The sequence below is a fragment of the Trachemys scripta genome, chromosome 8 (assembly GCF_013100865.1).
Source record: "Trachemys scripta elegans isolate TJP31775 chromosome 8, CAS_Tse_1.0, whole genome shotgun sequence".
In the NCBI taxonomy this organism is placed as follows: Eukaryota; Metazoa; Chordata; order Testudines; family Emydidae; genus Trachemys; species Trachemys scripta.
Genome location: NC_048305.1, coordinates 4,430,220 through 4,454,018, shown reverse-complemented (window position 1 = coordinate 4,454,018; position 23,799 = coordinate 4,430,220). Strand labels below are relative to the sequence as shown.

Genomic DNA, 23,799 nt, shown 5'->3' with positions numbered 1-23,799 from the left:
ACTGCTGTTTTACGATTTAAATTATGGTACAGTAGAATCCACTTAATTGGTTCCCTGATAAAGAGCATTCTCTCTTAATTGGGACTATTGCCAGAGAACTGATTTGAGGCAATCATGCATGTCAATAACATCATCAACCAATGGATTAATGGCACAGTAAGTTGTGGATGTCTGTTAAAATGGCACACATAGTGTTTGCTCTAGACTTGTTTACGGTAAGTTGATATTAATTGTGGTGGGGCTGCTTTATTCACTTTGGATGCAATTTATTCCAATGCAGAAAGCCCAGCAGAGGACCATTGGCACCATTTAAGCTCTAGGGATGATTCTCACTCTTTGTTTCCCCCGCTGCTGTATTATTGCTGTCAGACAAATACATCTTAAATCCTGTAATGTGCTTCATGCTTTGTAAATTGCTTATTTTTAAGGACATACATTACAAGTAAGAGAATGTTTACTTACACTGTATTCCTATGAGTTTCCACTTTTGGGACCATCACTTCATTGGTATGTTTACTTCCACGGGGTACTAATTGAAAGGATTATCTTACCTTTCATAAGCAATTAATATATCAGCTTCCCCCACCAATTCATATTGGTTATAGCTGCCTTTGGCCACACGGCTATAGTTAAAAGTCATGTAGCCATTTCTACTATGTTCCCTGTCTTCACACAGTTTAGTTTTATCATACACATTTGCTCTGTGATTAAATTTGATGTAGGATGTCACCCTGCAGCCCACTGATTTTGTTTTATTTTGTTATCCTTAGTAATTTGAATCTGCTTCAGAGTTAAAACAAATGCTGCAAACTGGTCAGCTGTAATGCCATTGAATATTATTAAAACTGATGTAAACTCGGGGCCATCTCAGAACCTCACACTTGACACCATGCTACACACCATGGCCACTCAGGATTTAATGGCAACAGCAGGCTGAGAACTTAGATTTGCCTTTATCCAAAAGCACAGATCTGTACACTTTGAGCTAAAGAAGAATGTCCATTAGCTGTTTGCAGTATAAATCTTACGACATGCAGCTAAGCAGTTCTGATTCCATCCAGTGATAGGCAGCAGTATGCACTGATGCTAGTTAGTCCACTGCAATTGCATGGGTAATATTTTTTAATGCAATAAAAAAAGAGTGCCTGGTCCTACAATTGGTCCATATGCGTATCCTCTCTGCCCAGGCAGAACCAGTTGAAGGAGCAGGGGTATAGTGCAGGTATAACAACTTTTTTAAGTTGTTTTTTGAGTATCCATTTGTCTTCATTTATCTACACACATGCAATTCCCACGGACTTCAAGAAGCGATTCAGCAGGAGAAGAGGGCAAGGAGCAGAATTTGGCGTTTATATGCTAAGTGATCTGCAGCTGCATAGGGAACATTATTGTGTGCAACTTTGTAAGGTCTGAATTGCCACAGCTGCTGAAGCAAAAAACAAAACATGTACACCAATAACAAAAGAAGTTATATGTTCAGAAATGGATAAATTCATAAAATCAAGCAGTTAAGGTTTTCAGCTCTACCTTAAATTCACCTTTGCTTTGTCTAGATATTACAGCACACATGAATAAAGTGTAAACTTTGAATTTCTTAGCTTTAGGGATTGAACCCAGAATCGTAATTATTATGTTAACAAAGTATTTTGTCTTCAGATTCACAGAAAAAAATTAAAGCTGCCTCCCAAACTAGTTTTACATTATAACTTCTATGGTAATGAAGGTTATTTACATTTCCCAGTGGGTGTGAGAAAGAAGTATTAAACCCCTCAATATGCCTATAATTACTAACTAGTCTATAAAGACAAAATAAGAATGTTCAGCTGTTAAACTCTAGCAGGCAAACAGTGAATGTTAAAAAAAAACTGCTGTTGGCAAACAAAATGAGTATCTGCACCACAGGCACAATTAATTCAGTAATTGTGCAAGGAGCTAAAGGTGAAAAGACAGCAGCTCCAACTCTTTGCTCCATTGCACATCTTCCCTTCTTGTCTATTTAACTGCACTGTTGTACATTTAACTCTTGATGTGTCTGCACTTTTCCAGCAATGCAAACGTAGGTCATTGCAACACTGTATGTCTAACTCCGCTTTGTTGCACCTTTGTCCATTTAGCACCTGATCTTTGGAGGCATCGAACACCGATGTCCCCCACTAACTTCAGTTGGAGTTGGTTGGGGGGATCAGCACGTTTGAAGATCAGGCTATTGCCTCTTTTATTGGACCTTTACGCCACTGCAGGTTTATCACCATTGTACCCCCCCAACCTTTTGAACCCCTGGATGCCTTGCACCCCAACCTTTTGCACTAGGTCCCATCTTGAACCTCTAACTCTTTGCATTAATCCTGTGCTCCGCTGCACCCGAGCCTTTTGAATGACTGCACTCCTGGCAGCCCTCGCCCTTTGCACTACTGCACCCCGGGCACCTCTCGCCCTTTGCACTACTGCACCCCGGGCACCTCTCGCCCTTTGCTCTGCTGCTCCCCAGCCCTTTGCATCATGCGCCTCCTAAACTCCTAACGCTTTGCTCCGTTGCAGCCCTTGCAACCTCCGCCTTTGCCGCTGGCTCAGCCCCTGCTGGGGCACCGATCGCCCCAGCAACTCCTGCCCCTTCTCCCCCAGTGTTTGCCCCTTGTTCACTCTTAGCTCTGCAGCGCGAGACTGCGAACGGCTGGGCGGTACCATTCACACACGCCGGGGGAGGGGACGGACGTTGGAGCCCGGGCCAGGGGAGCCCGGGGCGGCGGGTGTGGCCGGCGGGGGGGGCGGGGCGCTCTGTGAGCAGCCCGCCCCCCCCCCCCGCGGTGGGAGTGGTAGCGCCCGCCCCCCGGAGCGGAAGTGCCGGAGTTGCGGCTCGCCCGAGCTCTCCGGCGCTGGCGCGCGGGGAAAGTTGGGCGGCGGGTCGGGCTCGGCGGCGGCTCCGATGCGGCGGAAGCAGAAGCGGCTGCTGCAGGCGGTGGGGCTGGCGCTGGCCGCCCTCGTCTTCCTGCCCAACGTGGGGCTCTGGTCCCTCTACCGGGAGCGGCAGCTGGAGGGCGGCGCGGGGGCGGCCGGGGCCGCGGCGGCAGCGGCCGGAGGGGAGGCGCAGGTGAGCGGCGGACCGGGGTCAGCGGCTCCTTCCATAGGGGCTGGGGGAGAGTCGCCTATAGGGGAGTGTGGGGCAGGGGTTCGATGGGGGAGGAGTCGCCTATAGAAGTGGGGGGTGAAGGCTCCCTCCATAGGTGCCTGGGGGAGAGTCGCCTATAGGGACGTGGGGGGCAGTGGCTCCATGGGGGAGGAGTCGCCTATAGAAGTGGGGGAGTGGCTCCCTCCATAGGTGCCTGGGGGGGGAGATGCCTATAGGGCGTGGGGGACAGCGGCTCCATGGGGGTTAGTCATGTATAGGAGCGTGGGGGCAGCGGCTCCTGCTATAGGGGCTGGGGGAAAAAGTTGCCTATAGGGCGGGGGGGGTCTTTGAGGGAGGGGAATGGCTGCAGAAGGGAGCAGCTTGTTCCTATGGGGAGCAGAAGGGAGCAGCTGGCCTCCTATGGGTTGGGAAAGCTGCTGCCCCTATAGGGGCAGGTCCCTGTATACGATGTATGGATGGAGGAGGCGGCTGTCCCTGGGCTGAATCTGGGAAGGGGCAGAAGAGCTCCTCTTCCCTGATTCTCCCTATGGGTGGTGGGGATGATGAGGCTACCCTGCCCTTCCCTACTCCCTGCCCCTCATTTCTCCCTCCCTTATGGGGTGAGGGTAATGTAGTTGGGTCTCTAGCCCCACCTTCCCCCTCTCTCTACCTCTCCTAGAAAGGTGGGGATCAGCGGGGGGAATAAATATTACCTGCTTTTCCTACGTCCCTTATGGGGAGAGGATGAAGGAGGCTAGCAGTGGCCGCCTGATGCCCCCATCCCCATATCTCTGGAAGGGTTAGAGATGGGGTGAGGCCCATCTGAATGTTCTCCTCCTCCTTTGGGGAGGAGGGGGAGATAGGGGCCACGTTCACCTTTCCAAGGAGGTGGCAGTGATGGGGGGCAGGTACTCCTTTGTTCTTTGTGCCGTTTTGTTTAATGGGGGGGTGTCTTGAGTACCTGACCCTTCAGTGTCAAAGTAGCTTTATCCGGCTTGAGTGAAGCTCCCTCACTTCTTGATTGTCATAGTCTGAGTTCCCTTCTTTGTCCCATTCTCGGTTTGTTTTTGTGTCATTAAGAGGGTCTGGGGCTTAAGGAGCATGAGATATCAAATCAGTTGAGCTTCTCCATTGCAAGGCTGCCTTTGTTCAGAATCACTTAGTTGTCTAAAGCTTTACCTCCTTGGAGACTTGCCATTGCAACTGTGCCATGAAGGTGTAGAAACTTGGAATCCTAGCTGCTCCTTAGTGAGGAAGAGAGAGAGCTCTCTGAGGAAGACTCAAACTGGAGATTTGCTGTTCCCTCCCAAAAAGAAATAATTTTTCAGATTCAGGTACTTGGTAGATGCCTTTACAATACAATATATCGATACAGGCATGGTTATAGTCCTGTCCTTGTGGTATTCTTAGCTGATAATGAAGGGGACCTCTCCATGTCAGCTTATATAAAACATACCATGATGCATGTATGTGCTGTGACTTCTGAAATCTGCAGAGTTTTTTAAGAAATTTGCATAGTGAATATTAAATGCTTGGAGTTCCTGCTGCTGCTGCCTTATACCCGCATTTCAGTTGCATGCAGTGACTCTTTGGAGAGCTCTTTGATGATAAAAATCAGGTCAAACTGGTCATTGGTCTATGACTTCATGTAATTTGCTATTCTGTCAAGAGGGGAGAGATGTAAAATCATGTGGCTTGTTGGAGAATGTGTGGGAGGAAAAGGAAGCTGGCTTTTATCCAAAAGAAAGTATATAATTTCTGATTGGAACATAAAATAATTTTCTAGCTAAGTTTTTAAAGGCTGAAAATATGGTGAGAATTATCCTAAATTCCTTTTTTATTTTGATCTTTCAGAATCATCATTGTAGAATTGCCTTAATCTTGGATTAGCAGTGAGCCTGTGAAGCTCCTTTGAGGTGGTCTGCCACTACTCCCCCCCCCCCCCAATATCTTTGAATTTTCCATATGTAAGAATCTCATGTTATCCTTATTGAACAGTGGAGTTCATATTCTGTATCTTATTAATGTTAATATTTTAACACCTATTTGATGCATGGCAAAAAGTCACCAAATTTTGACCTGTCTTTAGTTTTGACTCTAAGCTATACAGGGCAGAAACTATATCCTACTGTGTGGGGGGGGGAAGTCCCTAGGATATCTTGGTTGCTATTGAAATATTACTACTGATTCACTTCCAGTAGCACCCACAATGTGCTTGTTGCTTTAATAGAAAAAAAAAAGGTATTATCCCTGTCTTAAGGAGCTCACCATCTTAATAATTCATACTGGGTTTGTTCCAGACACTAAAAATATAACTAATCTAAAATCCTATTTTTAATATAGGAAAATAAAAGGAAAGATACTAAACATATTGAGTAAAAGGCTGCTTAATCGCCTTACAGTGCAAAATAACCTTTTACATAAATAATCTCTGCAGTTGTTTAAATCAAATCACAGAATTATAGGGTATTTTACAGCAAGAATGAGTAAAATTATGCGCATGTGTAAACTTTGCAGGATCAGGCTATAAGATAATAGCTCCTGTTATCACTGAAAGAAATTATCCTGGAGGAGAAATTTGGTTATGTTGGCACAAATAACTTCAGCCGCAATGAAATGAAGGCAAAAAGCAATGTTTTGTTATTGTCATAGATTTAGCCTCTAACTAATTAAGAAGTTTTATTGGACACAAGGGTGCCTCGTCACATTTCTCTTTTGGCCTCTCCTTCTCAGTGCTGATAAGTATTAATGGTTTTGTCTTCTTTATTTATCAGCTTCCAGTTTGTAAATCAGATAATCTATATGGCATTCTCCAATACTGTTGTCTGTGATGGAGCCAGATCAGAGAACTGATGTGTTAAAAGCAAAACTTGTAACTTTGTACTCCTCAAAAAGCTGTAGGCAGAACAGGGGAAAATATTTGCCTGTTTTTATCTTTAATTTTGGCTTTTCATATAGTCCCATTTTATAAAAAGACTTAGTGGAATATGAAATGCCTTTAATGTTACATTAAATTGAGCTGTTCAATAAAACCTGCCTGTCTTATTCCCTTTTAGGTAGGATATAATGTTTACTGCTGTCACTTGATTTTTTTTCCTTTTTCTTCAGAATAACTGCACCGAACAAACATTCAAAGTAACAGTTGGATTAAAATATAAAAAGCAGTTCCGGGAACACAAAGATGCAGGATCAGTGACTTAAATTCTAGACTGTACTAGGGAATCTGTCTGATTGTCTTCCTTGTGTTGCCTGTTACCTTTAGCATGGCAATAAATCAATACAAGGGATTTTACCCTGTTTAATTTTTGTAGTGGCTGATAAATGTATCAGAAAATTAAGTATTTTGGAACCATGTAAATATATTCTAGGAAAGATTATGCTAAATTGTTTCCACATAAATGAGTAGACAGCTAATCACTTACATATTTGCATGCTCAGGTGAAACATGATGCTGGCTGAAAAGAACATTGATGTAATAAAACAGATTAGTTCTGCTGGCATTCATTATTTTTTCCATTGGATTTGTTTTGGAGCTCTTAATGTAAGTTTTTATTCTGGCGTAAGAGGACAGGGCCACAAGAAGTCACTGGGTTTGCAGATGTTGGAGATACTAATGTAATGAGTTATACTTTACAACTAACGACCTGTTCAGAAGCATCTTTATACCATATTATATTGGTATAACTGCTAATCAGAAACTATAAACTAAGAAGTCTATTGCTTCTCTATTACTCGTTATATGTAACTGTGCTAATGGGGGCTTTTAACATAGGAACATCTAGTGGGGACTGTATAACCTACAGGTGTGCTATCCGTTCTGTTGACAACCAACATACTAGTTCAGTAGGTTTTACATTCTAACTTCAAATTTTATAACTGAACTGGTATGCAAATCTCAGGATGCTCAGGTAATAGTTTGTAAATCTTACCATGTAGTCATCTTTTTTCTCGCATAAGCAAATGTATGGTAGGTCAAACAGTGTGTGCTGCAAACTAAAAGATTTCCCAGCCATGAGCTCAGTCATAACTGTCGCTTAGATTAGAAAAATAGGGATGCAAATAGGAAAATAAGGCAACCTACACCTGCTAAAAACAAAGTATAGCATGAACCCCGCAAATCCACATTTAAAATGGTCTCTTGGATTTAGTTTTTATTCTAGCACAGAGAAATGAGATTTCACTGCTGTGCTGGAAACAGGGCGAGTGTGAATTTCTTGATGTACCAGCTTCCTGTCTTCTCAATAATGCCTTGAAGTCTTTCTAGTTTGCAGACATTACCACTCCCATTGGTGGTCCTCCTGCTAGTGCAGGTTATTGAGGTTCTTCTGTATATTTGTTAGATGTTGTCTCGTTGCTTCTAAAAAACTTGACATACTTGCCAGAACTTAAAATCTGGCAGTCTACAATGGGTTTCTCCTTCACTGTTGTGGAATGAAGATTCTGCTGGTGGTGTTTGAAGAATGTTAGGGTAGCTGAAATACTTCTGTTGCATGCAACACCAGTGTACTGTGAGTGCTGACTATTATCCACATGGATTTGTGGGCTGCTGAGTCATGTTAGGTAAATACTTGCCTAGAACCAGTCTTCTAATGGTTTAAATTGTAGTTCATTATCATCCCTCTTTGGTAACAGTCACCAGCTCTCTCCTGTCTGCAGAGTGTATCATAAGGGAGTATAGGGTTTTTAAAACGCTGTCTCTTTTTCCCTGTAATTTCTATAGAGTGTAAGTAATCTTCGGGGAAATTTTCAGGGGACAAAAACTTGCTTTTTATTATGTATTACTGAGAATTTGCCAAACAATAACAGTATTATTATGAAGTAGCTACTATTTTGTTATCAAATAGTGTGGGTGCTTTACAGAGCAACCCTTTAGCTGGTTGTAGCAATAATATTTACTCTCTAAATTCACTTGTATATGTCATGGAACTATATAAATCACATCGATTATTCAGTTTGTTACCCTCCACTGTTAGTACAAAAGAGTAAAGCAAAGGCCATCCACCTTCTGATAGTTTGACTCATTTCATAAATAAGTTTATTGAAAACGTATTTATAATTGAAAAATCGTTCTGTAAAAAGCTTTACCTGGTGACTTTGGGGGACTAAGCTATATATTTTAGCAAAATGTAAGGTTTGACTTTAAAAAGTTTCCTATGGTTGCAAAGAGGACCTTCCAATTCTGAACTGAAAATGAAGTGATGTGCTGTCTTCCTGTGTCTGTAGCCAAACTATGGTGCTCCTGTTGTTGCTGATGTCTCTGTCAAGAAACCACGAAGTAAAATTAGTGACCCTACTATTCCAAATCCTGAGCAGCTGTGAAACTGTCAAGAATTGTCAATTTCATACTGCTGCTGCTGGGGAAGGCTATGAGCAGTAGCAGTGGAGCTATTCACAGGGGAGGAGGACCTAAGCAACAGTAGCTGGGTGATGGGAGGGAATAGCTGACAACTGACATCCTGCTCCCTAACAGCCGGGGGGACTAGAGGAGAGAAGATCCGTTTCCCATCAGCTGTCAGCAATGGGAAAGTTAACTTCAAATTGATCAGATATCTACTAACCAAAGCCTGATATGAAAGACCTTTGAGCAGGGTCTGGAGCAGTGCCTTGACAGAATCCAGCACCCGTCCCAACTACTGGGAGGTGTCCTAAACCTTGTTGAGATTCCATCACTGTCTACTGTACCTTTGGCTAGCCCAGTACCTGATAAAGCAGGATCTGAAAAGTTTCACTTTTGTAGCCAAGTATTTTTACATCATGCTCATGGGGACTGAAGTCCAAGTGCTACAACTAAGCAAACCTGTTCTGAGAATGACTCTTATTTTCAGTATGGTAATCAGCAAAGATCCCTTGTTTCAGTGTGATTGTGCAACAGGGAGATTGTTCTGGGACTGGACTTTTTAAGCAGCACAGATGCCTTATGACGCTTAATAAAATGAGCTTTAGGTTGTAGCTACAAGGCTAACTTTCCATAGTTGTTGTTACTGATGAAGCTACAGTGGGGTTTGGAACATCCAACGGAGCTAAAGCATAGAACCAAAATAGAATTTTTGACTGAGACAAAGGAGTGGAAAATTGCACTTTCTGGGATTTCTTCTTTCTAGTTTTGGCGTGCCAGATGACTCCTCTTAGCTGAGACAGAGATAAGAGAACAGGTGGGTTGTATTCCAGGCACCTTATGTTGCGTGAGCTTAAAATGATTACTCTTCCTTCTGTTTGCTCTTTGAGGTCCCTTCCCTTTTAAAGATTCTGGCTCAGTCGTTAGTCGCTTTAAATTGACTCAGTGTGCCACTTAAAAAAAAAAAACAACTGCAAGGGCTTTCTTCTCCACACTGATGGAAGACTTTTTTATTATTATGAAGACAGTTTGTAAAAATGTTCTGGCTTGAAACATCTGCTTTTTACATCACGTCACTGAACACCGTATCATGTAGTTGTCTGTTTTTCTGTTTCGCTATGAATATGGATCATATGTTGACTGTCAAGATTTATGTACAACCAAACTTAGTTACAAATTTACTTCCTAGATAATCAACACTTTTGGGTGAATGAGCAATTGGCGGCAGCTTACCATCAATGGCAATTCTTAAATGTTGTATCTACTGAATCTGCATAGAATATAATGAAGTTGACCCCAAATGTGTCCTTCAAGACTTGTAACTACAAATTTTTTATTACCTTCCCCTTCCCTGACAGTTAAATATGATTGTCACAATGATAGTATAACCAGCCGCAGTGGATGTTATCAGGACACTTGTACAAATGTCATGACTCAACCTTTGCGAGCAAAAGAAACTTTGGACATTTCATGTATGAGTAGATCCTGTTTGAATGGCTAAGCACAAGTGTTCTCTATTCCTGTCTTGTTTGTGTATAATCTTCCTGTACAAGAGTTTGCCGGGCTCGACCCTCTCCGGGGCGGCGGGGAGCCACACCGGCTCACTACACACCAGTGAGCTTGGGAAATTCGTCCGGCCGTGGGGTCTCACTCGGCAGCTCTTGCTAAAACCGGAAGAACACGGTAAGCCCAGCCCGCTCAGGGCGGGCAATAATGCTACGTCAAGAGCTCAGGCCCAGTCAGGGCTGAGCAACAATAGTACAAGGCCCAAAGCCTCAAAAGGCCTGGGAGAGGGGGAGATTGCCACCCAGCCCGTCGGTGGCAGGGGGGACGCAGGCCCTCCCACTCCACTGCGTCCCAGCCCGGGGCCCTAGCAGCGGCAGAAGACCCACTGCTGTCAGTGGGGATCCTGGCCGCAACACACTGACATAGGCTCTGAAGGTGCTGCAGCCAGACTGGGGTCGGCTGCCCACGGGCTACTTCCACACGCCCCCTCGGGGCCTATCTGGGTCCTGGTGTCGGCCTCTGGGGGATCCAGGACCATGGGTTCTTCAGGGCTGGGATTGATCGGCAGGCCCGGCGGCTCCTCCGGATAGCGGGTGCAGGGCAACCCCGGCCAGTCCTGGCGGCCGCCTTGGGCCGCGGGGTCTTCCCAGTCATGAACTAGGCTGGAGACGTCTGGTCTCTCCGGCGGCTGGGGCCTGACTGAGCTGTGAGGGCGAGCTTTTATACTTCCGGGTCGCCGCCTGACCCTCTGAGGGGCAGGCTCAGAGCTCCCTAGCTCCACCCACTCCGGCCTCCAGATACTCTCTTCCCCCTCCGGGGCGGCGGGGAGCCACACCACCTCACTACATTCCTCTATAACTTTTAAAGGTGGAGTAGACGGGTAGCCTTCAAGTCCTTTCTGAAAAGTCAGATCTTAGCCAGAGATGTTACCCAATAACACTGTGCCTGACATGTCACTAGAAGTTGAATTATGTGCTGCATAGGGTTCTGTCTGATTCAATATATTTCTTAAATTAAAGCAAAGATAGTAAAAACAATTTGGCTAGATACCAACATATCTATGAAAAACAGCCATGGAGCTAATTTGGTACTTTCCCATCACCCCATTCCTTAATGCAGAGCTCCCATTTGTAGGCGTGCATCTACACCAAAAATATTTTGTTCTTGTTTTTCAAGTACCACAGCAGCTGCACCAAGGTGGCATAGATGCTAATGTAGTCAGGGCTCAAATATTCTTTAACAATATGTGAAAGAGCTAGGCCCTCTCTATACTTGTATTTAAGCTACTGCTCCCTTTGATGTAGCTGCATCATTGGTGGAAAACTTGTAGACAAGGCCTGGGAGAAGTTGGAAATTATCCCTACTGGTTCTTATTTTGACTCTTCCAAATGAATTGCTAAAAACCTTGTTTTTATTACAGCACCATGGTTGAATATAAGTGGCTCAGCACGTGGGCTGCAGTGCTTCACGCTGTCCTTAAGCACTCCAAGTCATTCCCAGCTATTGCTCCTCTTTATTTGACACTGAGAGTATTAAAACTCAGCTGTAGGGTTTTACCCCTACAAATCCTTTGAAACTGGCAGCGTGCATGTGGAGTAACAGAAAAGCTAGTAGCTCTATGTAGTGCATTCTGATGGTCTTAAATCACAACACTGTTACTGGAAGGAAACATAATTAGAATACAATCTTATGTGCAAGGGGAGCAGAGTTGGTGGTTTCCATAACATCTGTGCATGTAAAATCTCTTAATAATACATATTTATTTGGGTGTTACCTAATTTGATTGTGAAATTTCTTCTGGATCGTTTTTCTCAAAAAATGGATGGAATTCTTCCATAGCAAAGCAGTTAATAAACTTTACTTGGTGTAACTTTCGAGGTTCAGAACTTTCTCTGGAATGAGAAGCAGATGCCTCATCCACTAGCTTCTATGGTATTTAATTACCACTCAGCAGAATCTGCAGGTATTCAATTAGCTACTGTAGCCTTTGATGAAAGTGGTAGGAACTTAATGAGAATGACATGTGAAAGTAGAAATCAAATAGAACTACAGAGTTCAAAGTGTTTCCCCTAGTTTATAATGAAGAGGATGCAAAAGAAATTGTATTGCAAATCAACCTTAACCTACCAGTTTTCATATATCTTAGCAATTAATTTCTTCATAGAGTAATAAACATTTTAGTGATGATGTAATAAGGTCTCTGTGGATGTATGTGAGAGAACTACTCAGGTTTGTCAGACTTAGATTTCTTCTAAATAATGTCTTTTGTAAACTGACAAAATTTTGATGTGCTTATTTGAGGCATTTCTGCAACATTTTTTTAAAATCTCTTGTTCTCCTAATCATTGATTTTTTTTATTTTTTTTTTATTTTTTTGCTCCTCCACCTAATCACCTCTTGTAATGTTTCATGAGAAATTAAGGCAATGACCTCATTTACGCAGAGTAAATAACAATAACATAATTGGGCATAGTAATGGCACTTAAATTGATACTCTCCTCTGTATGGATTGAAACTGTCCATCTCAAAAGATGATTATGTAAGCACCAAAGCAGTTCATGCTGCAGAGTCGTGAGTGGCTAAAAAGTCCAATTCTTGAGCAGCAGTCTTACCACATCTGGTGCAGACATAAGGCCCAGGGCCAGAAGATGAAACTAGTGGTGCATGAGGCCTTCTATGTTTTCCTCTTAGCTCTCTTCGCTTTTCTCTCTCTCAACCACCTCTTTTCAACTTCTGTGACTTCCTGGTGCAGCACAGCCCTCCAGTGTGCAGCCTGTTGCTAGATGCCTCTTCTTAACTTGCAGTGTCAGCGTTGAAAGTTTTCAAAGCCTTTTTGCAAATGTCCTTGAACCTGAGCCTATGTCGGTCCAGCATCCACAAGTTCAGCATACAGGAGGGACTTTGGAATGCATCTATCCAGTACATCTGACCGCCAAGAAATCTGTGTTTAAGAATAGTGATTAGGTTTGGCAATTTTGCTTTCTTAAATACTTCGGTGTCAGGAAGTTTGGTTGCCCACTCGATATTTAAAAGACAACGCAGACAGCGAGTGTGGAAGCTGTTTAGCGTTCTCTCATGCCTGCTGTAGGGGGGCCAGGTCTTGCCACCCTGCACAATGTGCTCAGGGTGCATGTCTGCTAAACTCCTTATTTTGGTGTTCAGTGTCAGTTTTCTGTTATCCCATATATGCTTGATCCGTCGATCAAATATGGTGGCTGCCTTTCCAGTGCAAGAATTCACCTATCTCTAGATGACGCGCTCATCTGATACAGTTGATGCTAAATAGCAGAACTTGTGCACAACTTCTAGTGTTGTGCTGGCTATTAAAACTTCTGGTGCAGTAAACACATCTTGTATCATAATCCATGTTGTCTTTGGATTGATGGCTAGTCCAAATTCATCACAAGCTAATGCAAACCTGTTGAAAAGTTTCTAGAGTGCCTCCTCACTATGTGTGAAGAGCACTGTTGGTGAAAAGCAGCTCTTTTATCAACAGGTGTTTAACCTTGCTTTTTTCTCTTAGATCCGCATAGTTGAAGAATTTTCCACCTGCTCTTGTATGGAAATATATACCTGGGGTGCTAGATGAGAGAGCATGACAAATCAGCAAAGAGAAACATATACTGAAGAGTGTTGGTGCTAAAACACATTGCTGTTAGAAGCCTTTTGGATTTCAGAGCTATCATATTAATCATCATACTGAGCTGTAGCCTTCATGCCATTATGAAATGGTCAAATCAAATAGAGGAGAAGTGAGGGGTAGCAAATTCTCTGTAGCAATTGAACAAGGCTCTTTCTGCTTACTAGGTCCAAAGCTTTTGTAAGATCTATGAAGATCATACAGGGGACTCAACGCGTAGCGGGTTGTATTGGGTTACTTGTGCCAGTAGTGGGTCTTACTCTGAATAATAACTCTGTAAAAATGGTACCTAATGTATTTACTCAGCATAGCTAATTTTGAACACACTAACTGGGAGCAGATCTGATGACTTGAGTGACAGAAATCACCTTTCCATTGCTTTTTGTTCCTGTTATGACAGATATGTTGCAGCAAAGACGGAGCTGGGAACAGTCATTGTGCTCACTGTTTGGGCATGTTTTTCTGCAGAACTGCCACTTAGCCAGTCGGTCCCCAACCTGTAGCGGTGTATGAGATTCTTCCGTCCTAAGTGCAGGACTCTGCACTTGTCCTTGTTGAACCTCATCAGATTTCTTTTGGACCAATTCTCCAATTTGTCTAGGTCACTCTGGATCCTATCCCTACCTTTCAGCATATCTACCTCTTCTCCCCCCGCCTCCCCACAGCTGAGTGTCATCTGCGAACTTGCTGAGGGTGCAATCCATCCCATCATCCAGATCATTAATAAAAATGTTGAACAAAACCGACCCCTGTGGCACTCCGCCTGTTACCAGCTGCCAACTAGAAATTGAGCCATTGATCACTACTTGTTGAGCCCGATGATCTAGCCAGCTTTTCTATCCACCTTACAGTCCATTTATCCAATCCATACTTTTTTAACTTGCTGGCAAGAATACTGTGGGAGACCGTATCAGAAGCTTTGCTAACGTCAAGATATATCATGTCCACCGCTTTCCCCATATCCACAGAGCCAGTTGTATTATGTATTATCCTGCCTAATGCAGTGAAGTCATACAAGTGTAGGACTGGAAGGGGACCTCAATCAGTCATCTAGCCCAAAGAAGGGGGCTAGGTGATAGCAAAGGATGATTACGATCCATCAACTTTTGAGTTATGGGCCCAGCACACTTCTGCTGTTTTTATAGTTGTTGAAATGAAAATTGACGGGCCATATTTGCCAATGCTTATTACTTTGTGACACCACTTCTTTTTAAAGCATACCAAAGGAAATGCTCCATGCTCGAACATATGTTAGTGATTAGTGGGACCAGCACTGCAGGATAAAATAGGAGAAACGTGGCTCTGTGTGGAAAAGCTGAATGGGCAAAATACAGAACAAGGAATGTAGTGGCTTTTGAATTGGCTTTAAAATATGAAAGGAATAATGTAAAAATATATTTAAGCTTCTGTCTTTTGAAATGGTATGTCCCTTGCAAGTCATTTCAGGTTTAACTTGCTGAGACACAGCATCCCCTTTGTTTTTCTGTAGATTTCTCTGCATATTGTATATATTTCCCTTTTTATAAAACCCCCTTTTCTGCTGACCTTGTTTTTTACCCTTTGCATTAGTCATGACTTATGCTCGTGCTGTTTGTACCTTTCTTTCCTCTTCTGTTTACATTGCAGTACATTTAAAGCCTTGGAAACGGAGAGACTCAGTACTACAGATTTGATGGAAGTATAGTGCAATCTGGTGCCATGAAAAATTCTCTCTTCTCCACCACACCATCCCCTCCTCTTAATTCTTCTCAAGTAACACCCTTGCTTATCCCTGCTTTGGATTTCTCTTGACCAGAAGCTGCCAATTATGGTGAAATATGTCTAGCTAATGTTCCTTCTGATATGTGCCAATGGGGACTGAAGGATAACTTAAATTCTTGCCATCAAAGGTGAAAGACTAGTTCACTAACATACTGTACTACTTCCTGTTGCCTGTACATCTCTCAAATACTGAATGGCTCAAAACAAGGTATTTCTCTGATAAATCATAACAGACCCCATATTGTGTTTTAAAATGTTATTTTTGTATTGCTGCTTCTTTGAAACTTGTTTAATGGCAAAAGTAGTTTTAATGTATAGCGTAAGTTAAAGGAAGGAAACTTTGGGTTGTACTAGCCCAAGGTCCAGATAAACTAATGTTTTTCAAAAGCTTTTTTAAAAAAAAAAAAAAACCCTCATCTGCTTCCAGCATTGGAATAAGGGATTTCTGCTTTAGTCTTTCTACTGTGGATGCTAAAATGGGCATAATTGCCTCCTCTACTGCAATAGCAAGCAATTAATTTATTCCTAGCTAAATTCAAGTTATGAATTCATTAGTCATGACTTCTGTCTTGTACTCATTATCATTGTGACTTGTCTACCTACAAACTTTTCTGTACAGATCTTTCCCACTTAGCAGCTTTTGAAGATTTTTCATATCTGTTTATTGTACATCGTGTGGCTGGAGTCCTTTCCATTCTGGCCAATAACATTATCACTTACAAGTAACTCAGTATTTAGGAATGTAGACATACATTTTCTGGGGTTTGGTGGGAGGAATAACTACTTCATGGGAATTGTGGGGAAATCTGTAAGAGAAAAATGTACAGTATTCAAATGGAAAACATTTCTCTCACAAAGTAACTCCAGTTAGAAATATTACATCAGTTTAGACCTCTTTCTATAGCAAGGGGCTGAAGAGCCAAATTGCTTGCAGACACCTGTACCAAAAAAGCAACTTTCCCGGTAGTACAGTAATCTGACTACATATATTGTCACATACTCTGCCAGCTTCGTGAAAAGGGTCATTTGGGTTTTCACTTGTAACTAAACCCAGTGCTTAAAGATCTTAGGAATTCTCAAACATCTAATATGCATAGAGCATCTCTTAAGGCTTTGTGATTCCTTTTTGCTTAAATCCTCTCAGTTCGTAAATGAGATTCCTGCATCTAGATTCCTCCTTAGCCTGTCAGAGTTGTAAAGAGAACTGACCTCTTAATGTTTCCTTGTAATTCTTTGCCTGTTTAGACCAACAATAGTAGTAAAAGGAATACCCACTTTCCTAATTTGTATGTCACATCTTAACAGTAATAGCATGGCTGCTATCAAATATTATTGAACTTATTGAAGTTAGGTTCATTACTAACTGTTCATGTGGAGTTCTGGTTTTCCCTGCTGATCTATTTTTCAACAGAATTACCAGTAAAGTGGTCTCTCCAAAGGTTGCTACTCCTGGACATTAAAAGAAAGATAAAGGCTATGATCGGAAAAGTAGCAATAAAGCACTGATTCATCCCTTCCCCTCTCTTTCAGTGATAATTAAATGAAGCTAAGGTATTTGTGTGTTTTTGCTCATTAGCTAACTTACTTGATGCATTGTTAGGATAAATGTGTGCGTAGACTCCAGCAATCTCATTATGTCAGTAGACTAATGAAAATTTTGCTTCTCAGTTCTAACCTGTCTTATCTGTAAATGTAATTTCATCACAAGCTTATCGTGAATGGTTCAATGTGAGTTTTTCACACCTGCTCAGTGCTGCTGAATTTTTATTCACTTAGGCTTGATTCAGCTTTCTAAATGAGAACAATGTATAATGCATCGCTCTGTTCGTTGGATATGTACACTATGTAATGAGTCCTGTGCTTTAGGTAGTTAATTAAAAAGGACGGGAATTGCATGGCGGGGCGGGGGCATATCTTTTTTTCAGATGGTTAGATAAAGAGTTTCTAAAGCTTAAACTTTTACTTTTTAAGCAACCTCTTCTCAAGTATCCTATGACTAATGTAGGAGACCTCTGAAAGCTGCTGGGCAATAGGGTGCTCTAAACATAATAAAATATATCCCAGCATTTTAAGTTTACAAGTTCATACATGGAGTCTACACTGACTTTTAATATATCTGCTTCATACCTATATTGTGCTAAATTCCTTACAGAAGAAGGTCTCTGCTCCAAAGAACTTAAAATTTAAACATATCCCACCAAGACAGTACAAGAAAAACAAAGTGGGGAAAGGTGGACGACAAGGGTTTCAATAAGATCTTGTTGCTTAGAGTTGTGCATCTTTCTTGACAAATTCTTGTGAGCTTTTTATTAAAAAGCTTACAAGTTTTCTTCCCATTAGTCTGCAGAACAACTGAGACACCCTGTAGTCAGCATGCAAGAGATTACTCTGATCGGCAGCCAAAATGGTGGCAACACTTAAACAATACCCTTCAGCAAAATAAAATCTCTAAAACAGCTTTCCAGAAAGAGTTATTGCAGCTGGAGCAGTAGTCACAAATGCTGGCTTGTATTCCTAGAACACTGAACTTTGGAGGGAAGTGGCTTAGCTTGCAGCAGGAATTAAAGTCAAAAGACAGAGGCTTAGCTAAATCCTCTCTCTGTAGAGCTGCGCCATCGCTGGGATCAGACTTCTGCAGCACCACAAGTTCTTGGTTCTTTGCCATCAGCTTCTGTTTCACCAGCGCTGCCTTTCCCTGGGAGGTGATGGGTTGGCTGTGGAAGACCACAAAGCGGTTCCAGACATCAGCGCAGCAAGCGGGTGCTTGGGGTGGCCAACAGAAAGGGGCGGCATATACGGCTCTTCAGCAGCGGGTCCCTCAGTTCCTCTCGGAGGGAAGGACCTGCCGCCGAATTGCCGCCAAAGAATGAAGTGGTGGCGCTAGAGGTGGCGCTAGAGCTGCTGCCGATCGTGCCTTTTTTTTTTTTTTTTTTTTTTTTGGCTGCTTGGAGCCGCAAAAATGTTGGAGCCCTGTGTGCAAGTAACCATATTGGGTAGGTCAAAAGTGAATCAGTCTAGGGAAGGTTTGTACCTTTGTACCTTTTGGGGGGGAGGGATAGCTCAGTAGTTTGAGCATTGGCCTGCTAAACCCAGGGTTGTGAGTTCAGTCCTTGAGGGGGCCACTTGGGGATCTGGGGCAAAATCAGTATTTGGTCCTGCTAATGAAGGCAGGGGGCTGGACTCGATGACCTTTCAAGGTCCCTTCCATTTCTAGGAGATGGGCTATCTCCATTAATTATTCCCTGGTCTAGCAAAATCAAACCTTTCTTGTTCATGTTTACATGAAATAAAGTATATTGGTTAAATGTCATGCTAAGGCACTAATATGTCTGATCAGTAAACTGTTCTTCATTTTTAGATCCACTCATAAAGGGACAAATTCAGCCTTCAGCTTTCTGCTACAGAGGTAGTCCATGCACTCAGATACTGTGGTTTTGTGGCCAATATTAATATATAAAATAAATACGCAATATAATCAGTGTAGTTCTACTGTCCAAGGGTTTGGGGTAAGGTGGGGCTGGCTAGTTTTTTATGGGCAGAAGAACTACTGCTGACTCAAGTGGGCTGTATAGAGGCATGGAAAACAGCCATGGTATTGAAGTAGCTTCCATGGGGAAGCTGTCATGGGAAAAGGATATCCTTTTGTCCATCATAGCACTGACGCATCTACCCAGAGTCCAGCCTAGCTATTTGGGCTTTGTTGAGCTAAAGATTCGCCTCCAAGTGCTAACTACATTGGCACTTTAGCATAGTGGTATTATAATATAGTAGTTTTCATATTCTTTTATAGAGTGGATCACGACTTAGCAGATTTTTGTGGACACCTTCCCTTCCATTCATTGTGTGGACCATCTCTCCTCTTTCCATGGGCAATTGCAGAACATATGTGCAACACCTCTGACAATTGCTTATGTGGAAGAGATTAACTAGGAGAGGATGTAAATGTTTTATTGGCCTTTAATGCAATTTAGCAGCTAGAAACGTAGAGAGATGGAACATGGAGAGTGGACCAGCCAACTGTTCTGAATTTTTGCTATGGACTATAGTTAGAGAACTATTGTTGCAGTAATATCCCAGTGGTGGTGAACAATGGACTTTCCCCAGCCTCTAACTGCTTCCTCTACTGAATACTGTTGGATATCTGCTTTAATTCACATAAGGCTATAGTTGATGGAAGTTACAAAACAGCTCTTCAGCAGGGGATAATTTACTATTCAGTATAAACAGTCTCTCCATCTATTTATCAAATACTTGCAATTCCAATTTCACGGGACCTAAACCATCTCTAAATAGTAAAAGAAAAGTTCATCTGTATCCAGACAGTTTGTTTTTTTTGACTTAGGTGTTGTTGACTGCCGTCTGCTTGTAAACAAGTGCTTTCTGCCTTTCAGATGAAAGGTACTGTATAATGCAGTGTATTTTATAGTGCTTAACCTAGCTTGGCGTATGGAGTAGTACCTTCCCAGTGTACAAATAAGTAGCAATTAATACTTATAATTCAAGCTCTCTGTGCCCAAGGCTTGGGTAATGCAAACTTTATGGAAGAATACGGCAAAAAACTTGTATGCATATCTTGGGGTAAGCACGATGACATTGACAGAAGTACATTATATGTATTTTTACCATTCCACCATGTAATTGAAAAGTTAACAAATGATTTATGCATACATTTTACTGACCGTGCTGGACACCCTTGTGAATTGTTGGCTTTCTTCCTCCTTGGCCATGTGTGTTCTCAGAGTATTTACACGTGGCAAGCTTCCTTGGATGCTGTGAAACACATTCTATGGGACTCCCAACTGTTCTGAAAATGGCTTTAAATGCTGTCTTAATTAAAAATAGATTTAAGTCTTTAAGTTATTCAAATACATTTCAATCATTCCTTGAAATCATTGAAAGCCAATAGTAAATCCCTTTCAAACTAGATCGATTCTTTGCAGTCCACAGAACAGTTGGCTGTAGTAGTCAAGTCAGAATGAAATATATAATGTTCTCTTCTTGCAGCCATTTGGCATTTTGCAGACTGACACAGCCATTAACAGCCACTTTTGGGTATTTACGATGTTGCAGTTGTAGCTCTTTGCTGATGGTAATGGATACAAGGCATATTTTAGAAATGCATTCCATGTGGAGCTTTGAGATTAAATCCCATGGGATGTGAGGTTTGATCTTAGATGGTGCTACTCAAGACAAAAATGGAACTCTGTCCAAGTTAGAGCCACTTAAAACCTTTTTTCCTTTGCAGCCTTTGACTGACTCTAAAACATTTTGTTGATATTTTGCATGACAGTTTCTATACTCTTAAAAAGAAAATTGCCTTGTGTAGAATCTATTGTCACAAGTCCTTGGCAGCCTGCACAGTTGCTGTGGTCAAGTATTTAATGCACTTTAAATGATTTGGGACAACAAGCCCTTAAAAGGCTGTATCATAAATACAAATTGTACTGGCCTATGTTTCGTTTCTATACCAATATCTGTGCAAAGAGCTTGCTTTCTCATTCACATGTCATGAATAATGGAATAAGCCAGCATCTAGATGTTGGTATATTTTCCTGTTTATGCGAATACTTTGTTTTTTAAATATGCAAGGCTTATATGGGTTGCGAGTGCATTTCTATTGGCAGCTTGGTATTTTTGAGCCCTGTACATTTTAACACAATTCCACATATGGTTATGGGAGTAGGAATTGCCCCATCTATTGTGAATAGAGTGGAAGTGGCAGTTGCTCAAAAGCTGAAGCTCGTTATTCTTGAGCTCCTTCTAAACAAATGAAGAAAAGACGCAGTGTTGAGAGGACTGAATTTGGATTGAGTCTGGGTAGAATTCTTAGCCTATAAAAATATGACTACATTTGAGAGGAGATGGGCATCAATCTTCCCAAACTGGATTTTTTTGGCTCAAATAGACACCGAATTTGTCTTCAAAATCAGAGCTTGAAAAAGCCACTTTGCCTGGGGCCTGTACGCATCCTTCCCTGGTGAGTACTGTTAATTTCTACAGAACCTGAACTTCCATCTCTTGTTGTTGGTTTTAGCCCATGTGGTTATGAACATAACTTTCCAAACATGAGACCAAATGTAAGTCAATGAAATGCTGTATTCCTTAGTTTGTAGATAGACTTCCTCAGAAATGAAAGTAAAATGTGACTCAAGTCTTGTCGGTTTGCACTGCTGCCATTCAGAACCTTTTGCGAAGGTGTGAAACTGCCAAGAATCGGGTCTGTTTTTTTCTGGAAAAGCTATGAGTCGTCACAGGGACAGGTTAGAATAGAGCCCAGCTCTCCAGTACAGAGACTGGGAATTGTTATATCTCCTTGGCAGGACATTGTGGTGCTGTTAGACCATTTAGATAAGCCAAAACTGTATAGTTCATTAAATGTAAATCATTGATAGTTATCAGCTACAAAATGCTAAGAAAAAATTAACATCTCAATAGCATAATATTTTACCCTTTTAATAATCTGCCCTTAAAGAAAGGGCAGTATCTCATCTGCTTGCCATGCAATTACTGTTATGCATAGGAGAGCCTGCTAAGAGGTCAGGAATGAAAGAAAGTGTTGCTGGCAAGGTTAGGACTAGCTGGTTATCCCACTTTTAAAATTAATAATGAACCTTCAAATTTACAACCGGTCCTAGAACTAACATGGGAGGTAGCTCTGTTATACATCTAAGTGTGCTAGCCAGGATTTTTAATTGAGATTAAAGACTCCCGTCATGTCATTGTTTAAAGGTAAATAAGTGACTGCGGTTATCTACGTGCAACTGCTTAAAAGTTCATATTTTTAGAAAATGGGGGGTAATAAAGGAGATTTATTTAAACCTTCCTAAATTTCACAGGGAATACCATGGTATGTGTTTGACCTCTTCTGCCACTTTCTTTGATAGCATCTCATTATAAAACTTCTCACCTGGAGATGAAGTCAGTTTTCTAGTTTTAGTGAGTCTCCCCTGCTGATTCACTTTACCTCCGTGTTCAGTATAAGCCCAAGAAGGTTTTTAATGAATGGCTTTAATTTCTGGAAGATTCTGTCTCCAAAGCAGCAATGTGTTCTGATTATTGAGGGGTGGGGGAAAGAACTAGATAACTTCATGGAGGATCGGTCCATCAATGACTTATTAGCCAGGATGGGCAAGGATGGTGTCCCTAGCCTCTGTTTGCCAGATGCTGGGAATGGGTGACAGGGGATGGATACTTGATGATTACCTGTTCTGTTCATTCCCTCTGGGGAATTGGCATTGGCCACTGTCGGAAGACAGGATACTGGGCTAGATGGACCTTTGGTCTGACCCGGTATGGCCGTTCTTATGAAGAGGGCTGGCCTAAGCCTGCCTTGTACAGCTTTTCATATTTTTAACTGTCACTTCCCTCTGATCAATAGGTGACGAAATGCTGATGGAAGTTTTTTTGGGTAGGAGAAATGGATCAGACTTAGTCTCTCAGTTCATTCTGACTGCAATATTGAGCCAACATTTTAAAATTTTATTTTGAGTACAATTTGTAGCAGGCATTAGTCTCCCTGTTTCTCACCGCACAACAGGATGATAGACTAAGACTATAAAAGAGAGGAGTTCTTCTGTTGACATGCCATAGTCTTGTGCTGAACTTCTGGATTAGGATTCAGGTTAATCAGAGTCATGCTGGCAGGTGGGTTCATTTAGCTCCCACCCATATATAAATGGGTCGGGTGTGTTTCTTTAGGCCAGAGGAAACTAGGGAGCCAGAACAGAGAGGGAAAGCTTAGGAACAACCAGGCTTGGTAAGGAAACTCTAAACTGAGGTTTGATTTGACTTGAGTTAACTGTAAAGTGGGGGAGGAGGGGAGGGTGGTGGTGGATTTGTACAGTAATTCAACTAGTTTGTACTGCACCTCAGAGGGGTAAAGACTCAACTTGTACACCCCCCAAATAATCTTAGTCACAAGTCTTGTGAACTTATTTGCAAACGATACACACGTTCAAAACATTCACGTATTGTTCCATGAAAAATTCCTATTTAGCACTGTGCGAATATATAAACTATGAGCCACTAAAAATGTAAAGGGATGCTATCACCTTGAAATCCAATCTGTTTGAGATATTCTGTCAGCCCACGAATCCACCTGCTAACCTTTTTTGCATAGTCTCTTCATTACTATTTTAAAAACACTTTTAAACTAAAAAAAAATCCTAGTTGCTACATTGTAGAAAACCAATCCAACCGCTCGAATAGACTAGTGTAGTGTAAGTGTCAATTGTTTTCTTCCAGGTTTGGATGTTTTCACTGGGAAGACTCTACCAGCCTGTGAAAGAGGAGGAGAGGGTTCAAGTAGGAAAATACTCCTGGGCGGGAAGACTCACCCACATTGGTGTTGAGACCACATGGAAAACAATATTCCCGTTTATGGGAAACTGAGTTTTGGAGTGGAAGCTATATTGTGTATAGCATGTGGTTTTTAAAACTTATTGGAAGATG

The 23,799-nt window shown here is 42.0% G+C and overlaps 1 protein-coding gene across 1 annotated transcript in view; it reads left to right on the top strand.

Annotated features, from left to right (window-relative positions):
- Positions 1–2,840: 2,840 nt before the first annotated feature.
- Positions 2,841–23,799, top strand: part of GALNT10 (polypeptide N-acetylgalactosaminyltransferase 10) — a 125,007-nt gene continuing 104,048 nt past the window's right edge. Inside the window, exon 1 of the mRNA XM_034778555.1 lies at positions 2,841–3,088. Coding sequence (XP_034634446.1) covers positions 2,924–3,088 — 165 coding nt within the window. The 5' untranslated portion in view covers positions 2,841–2,923. The remainder of the gene's footprint in view (positions 3,089–23,799) is intronic.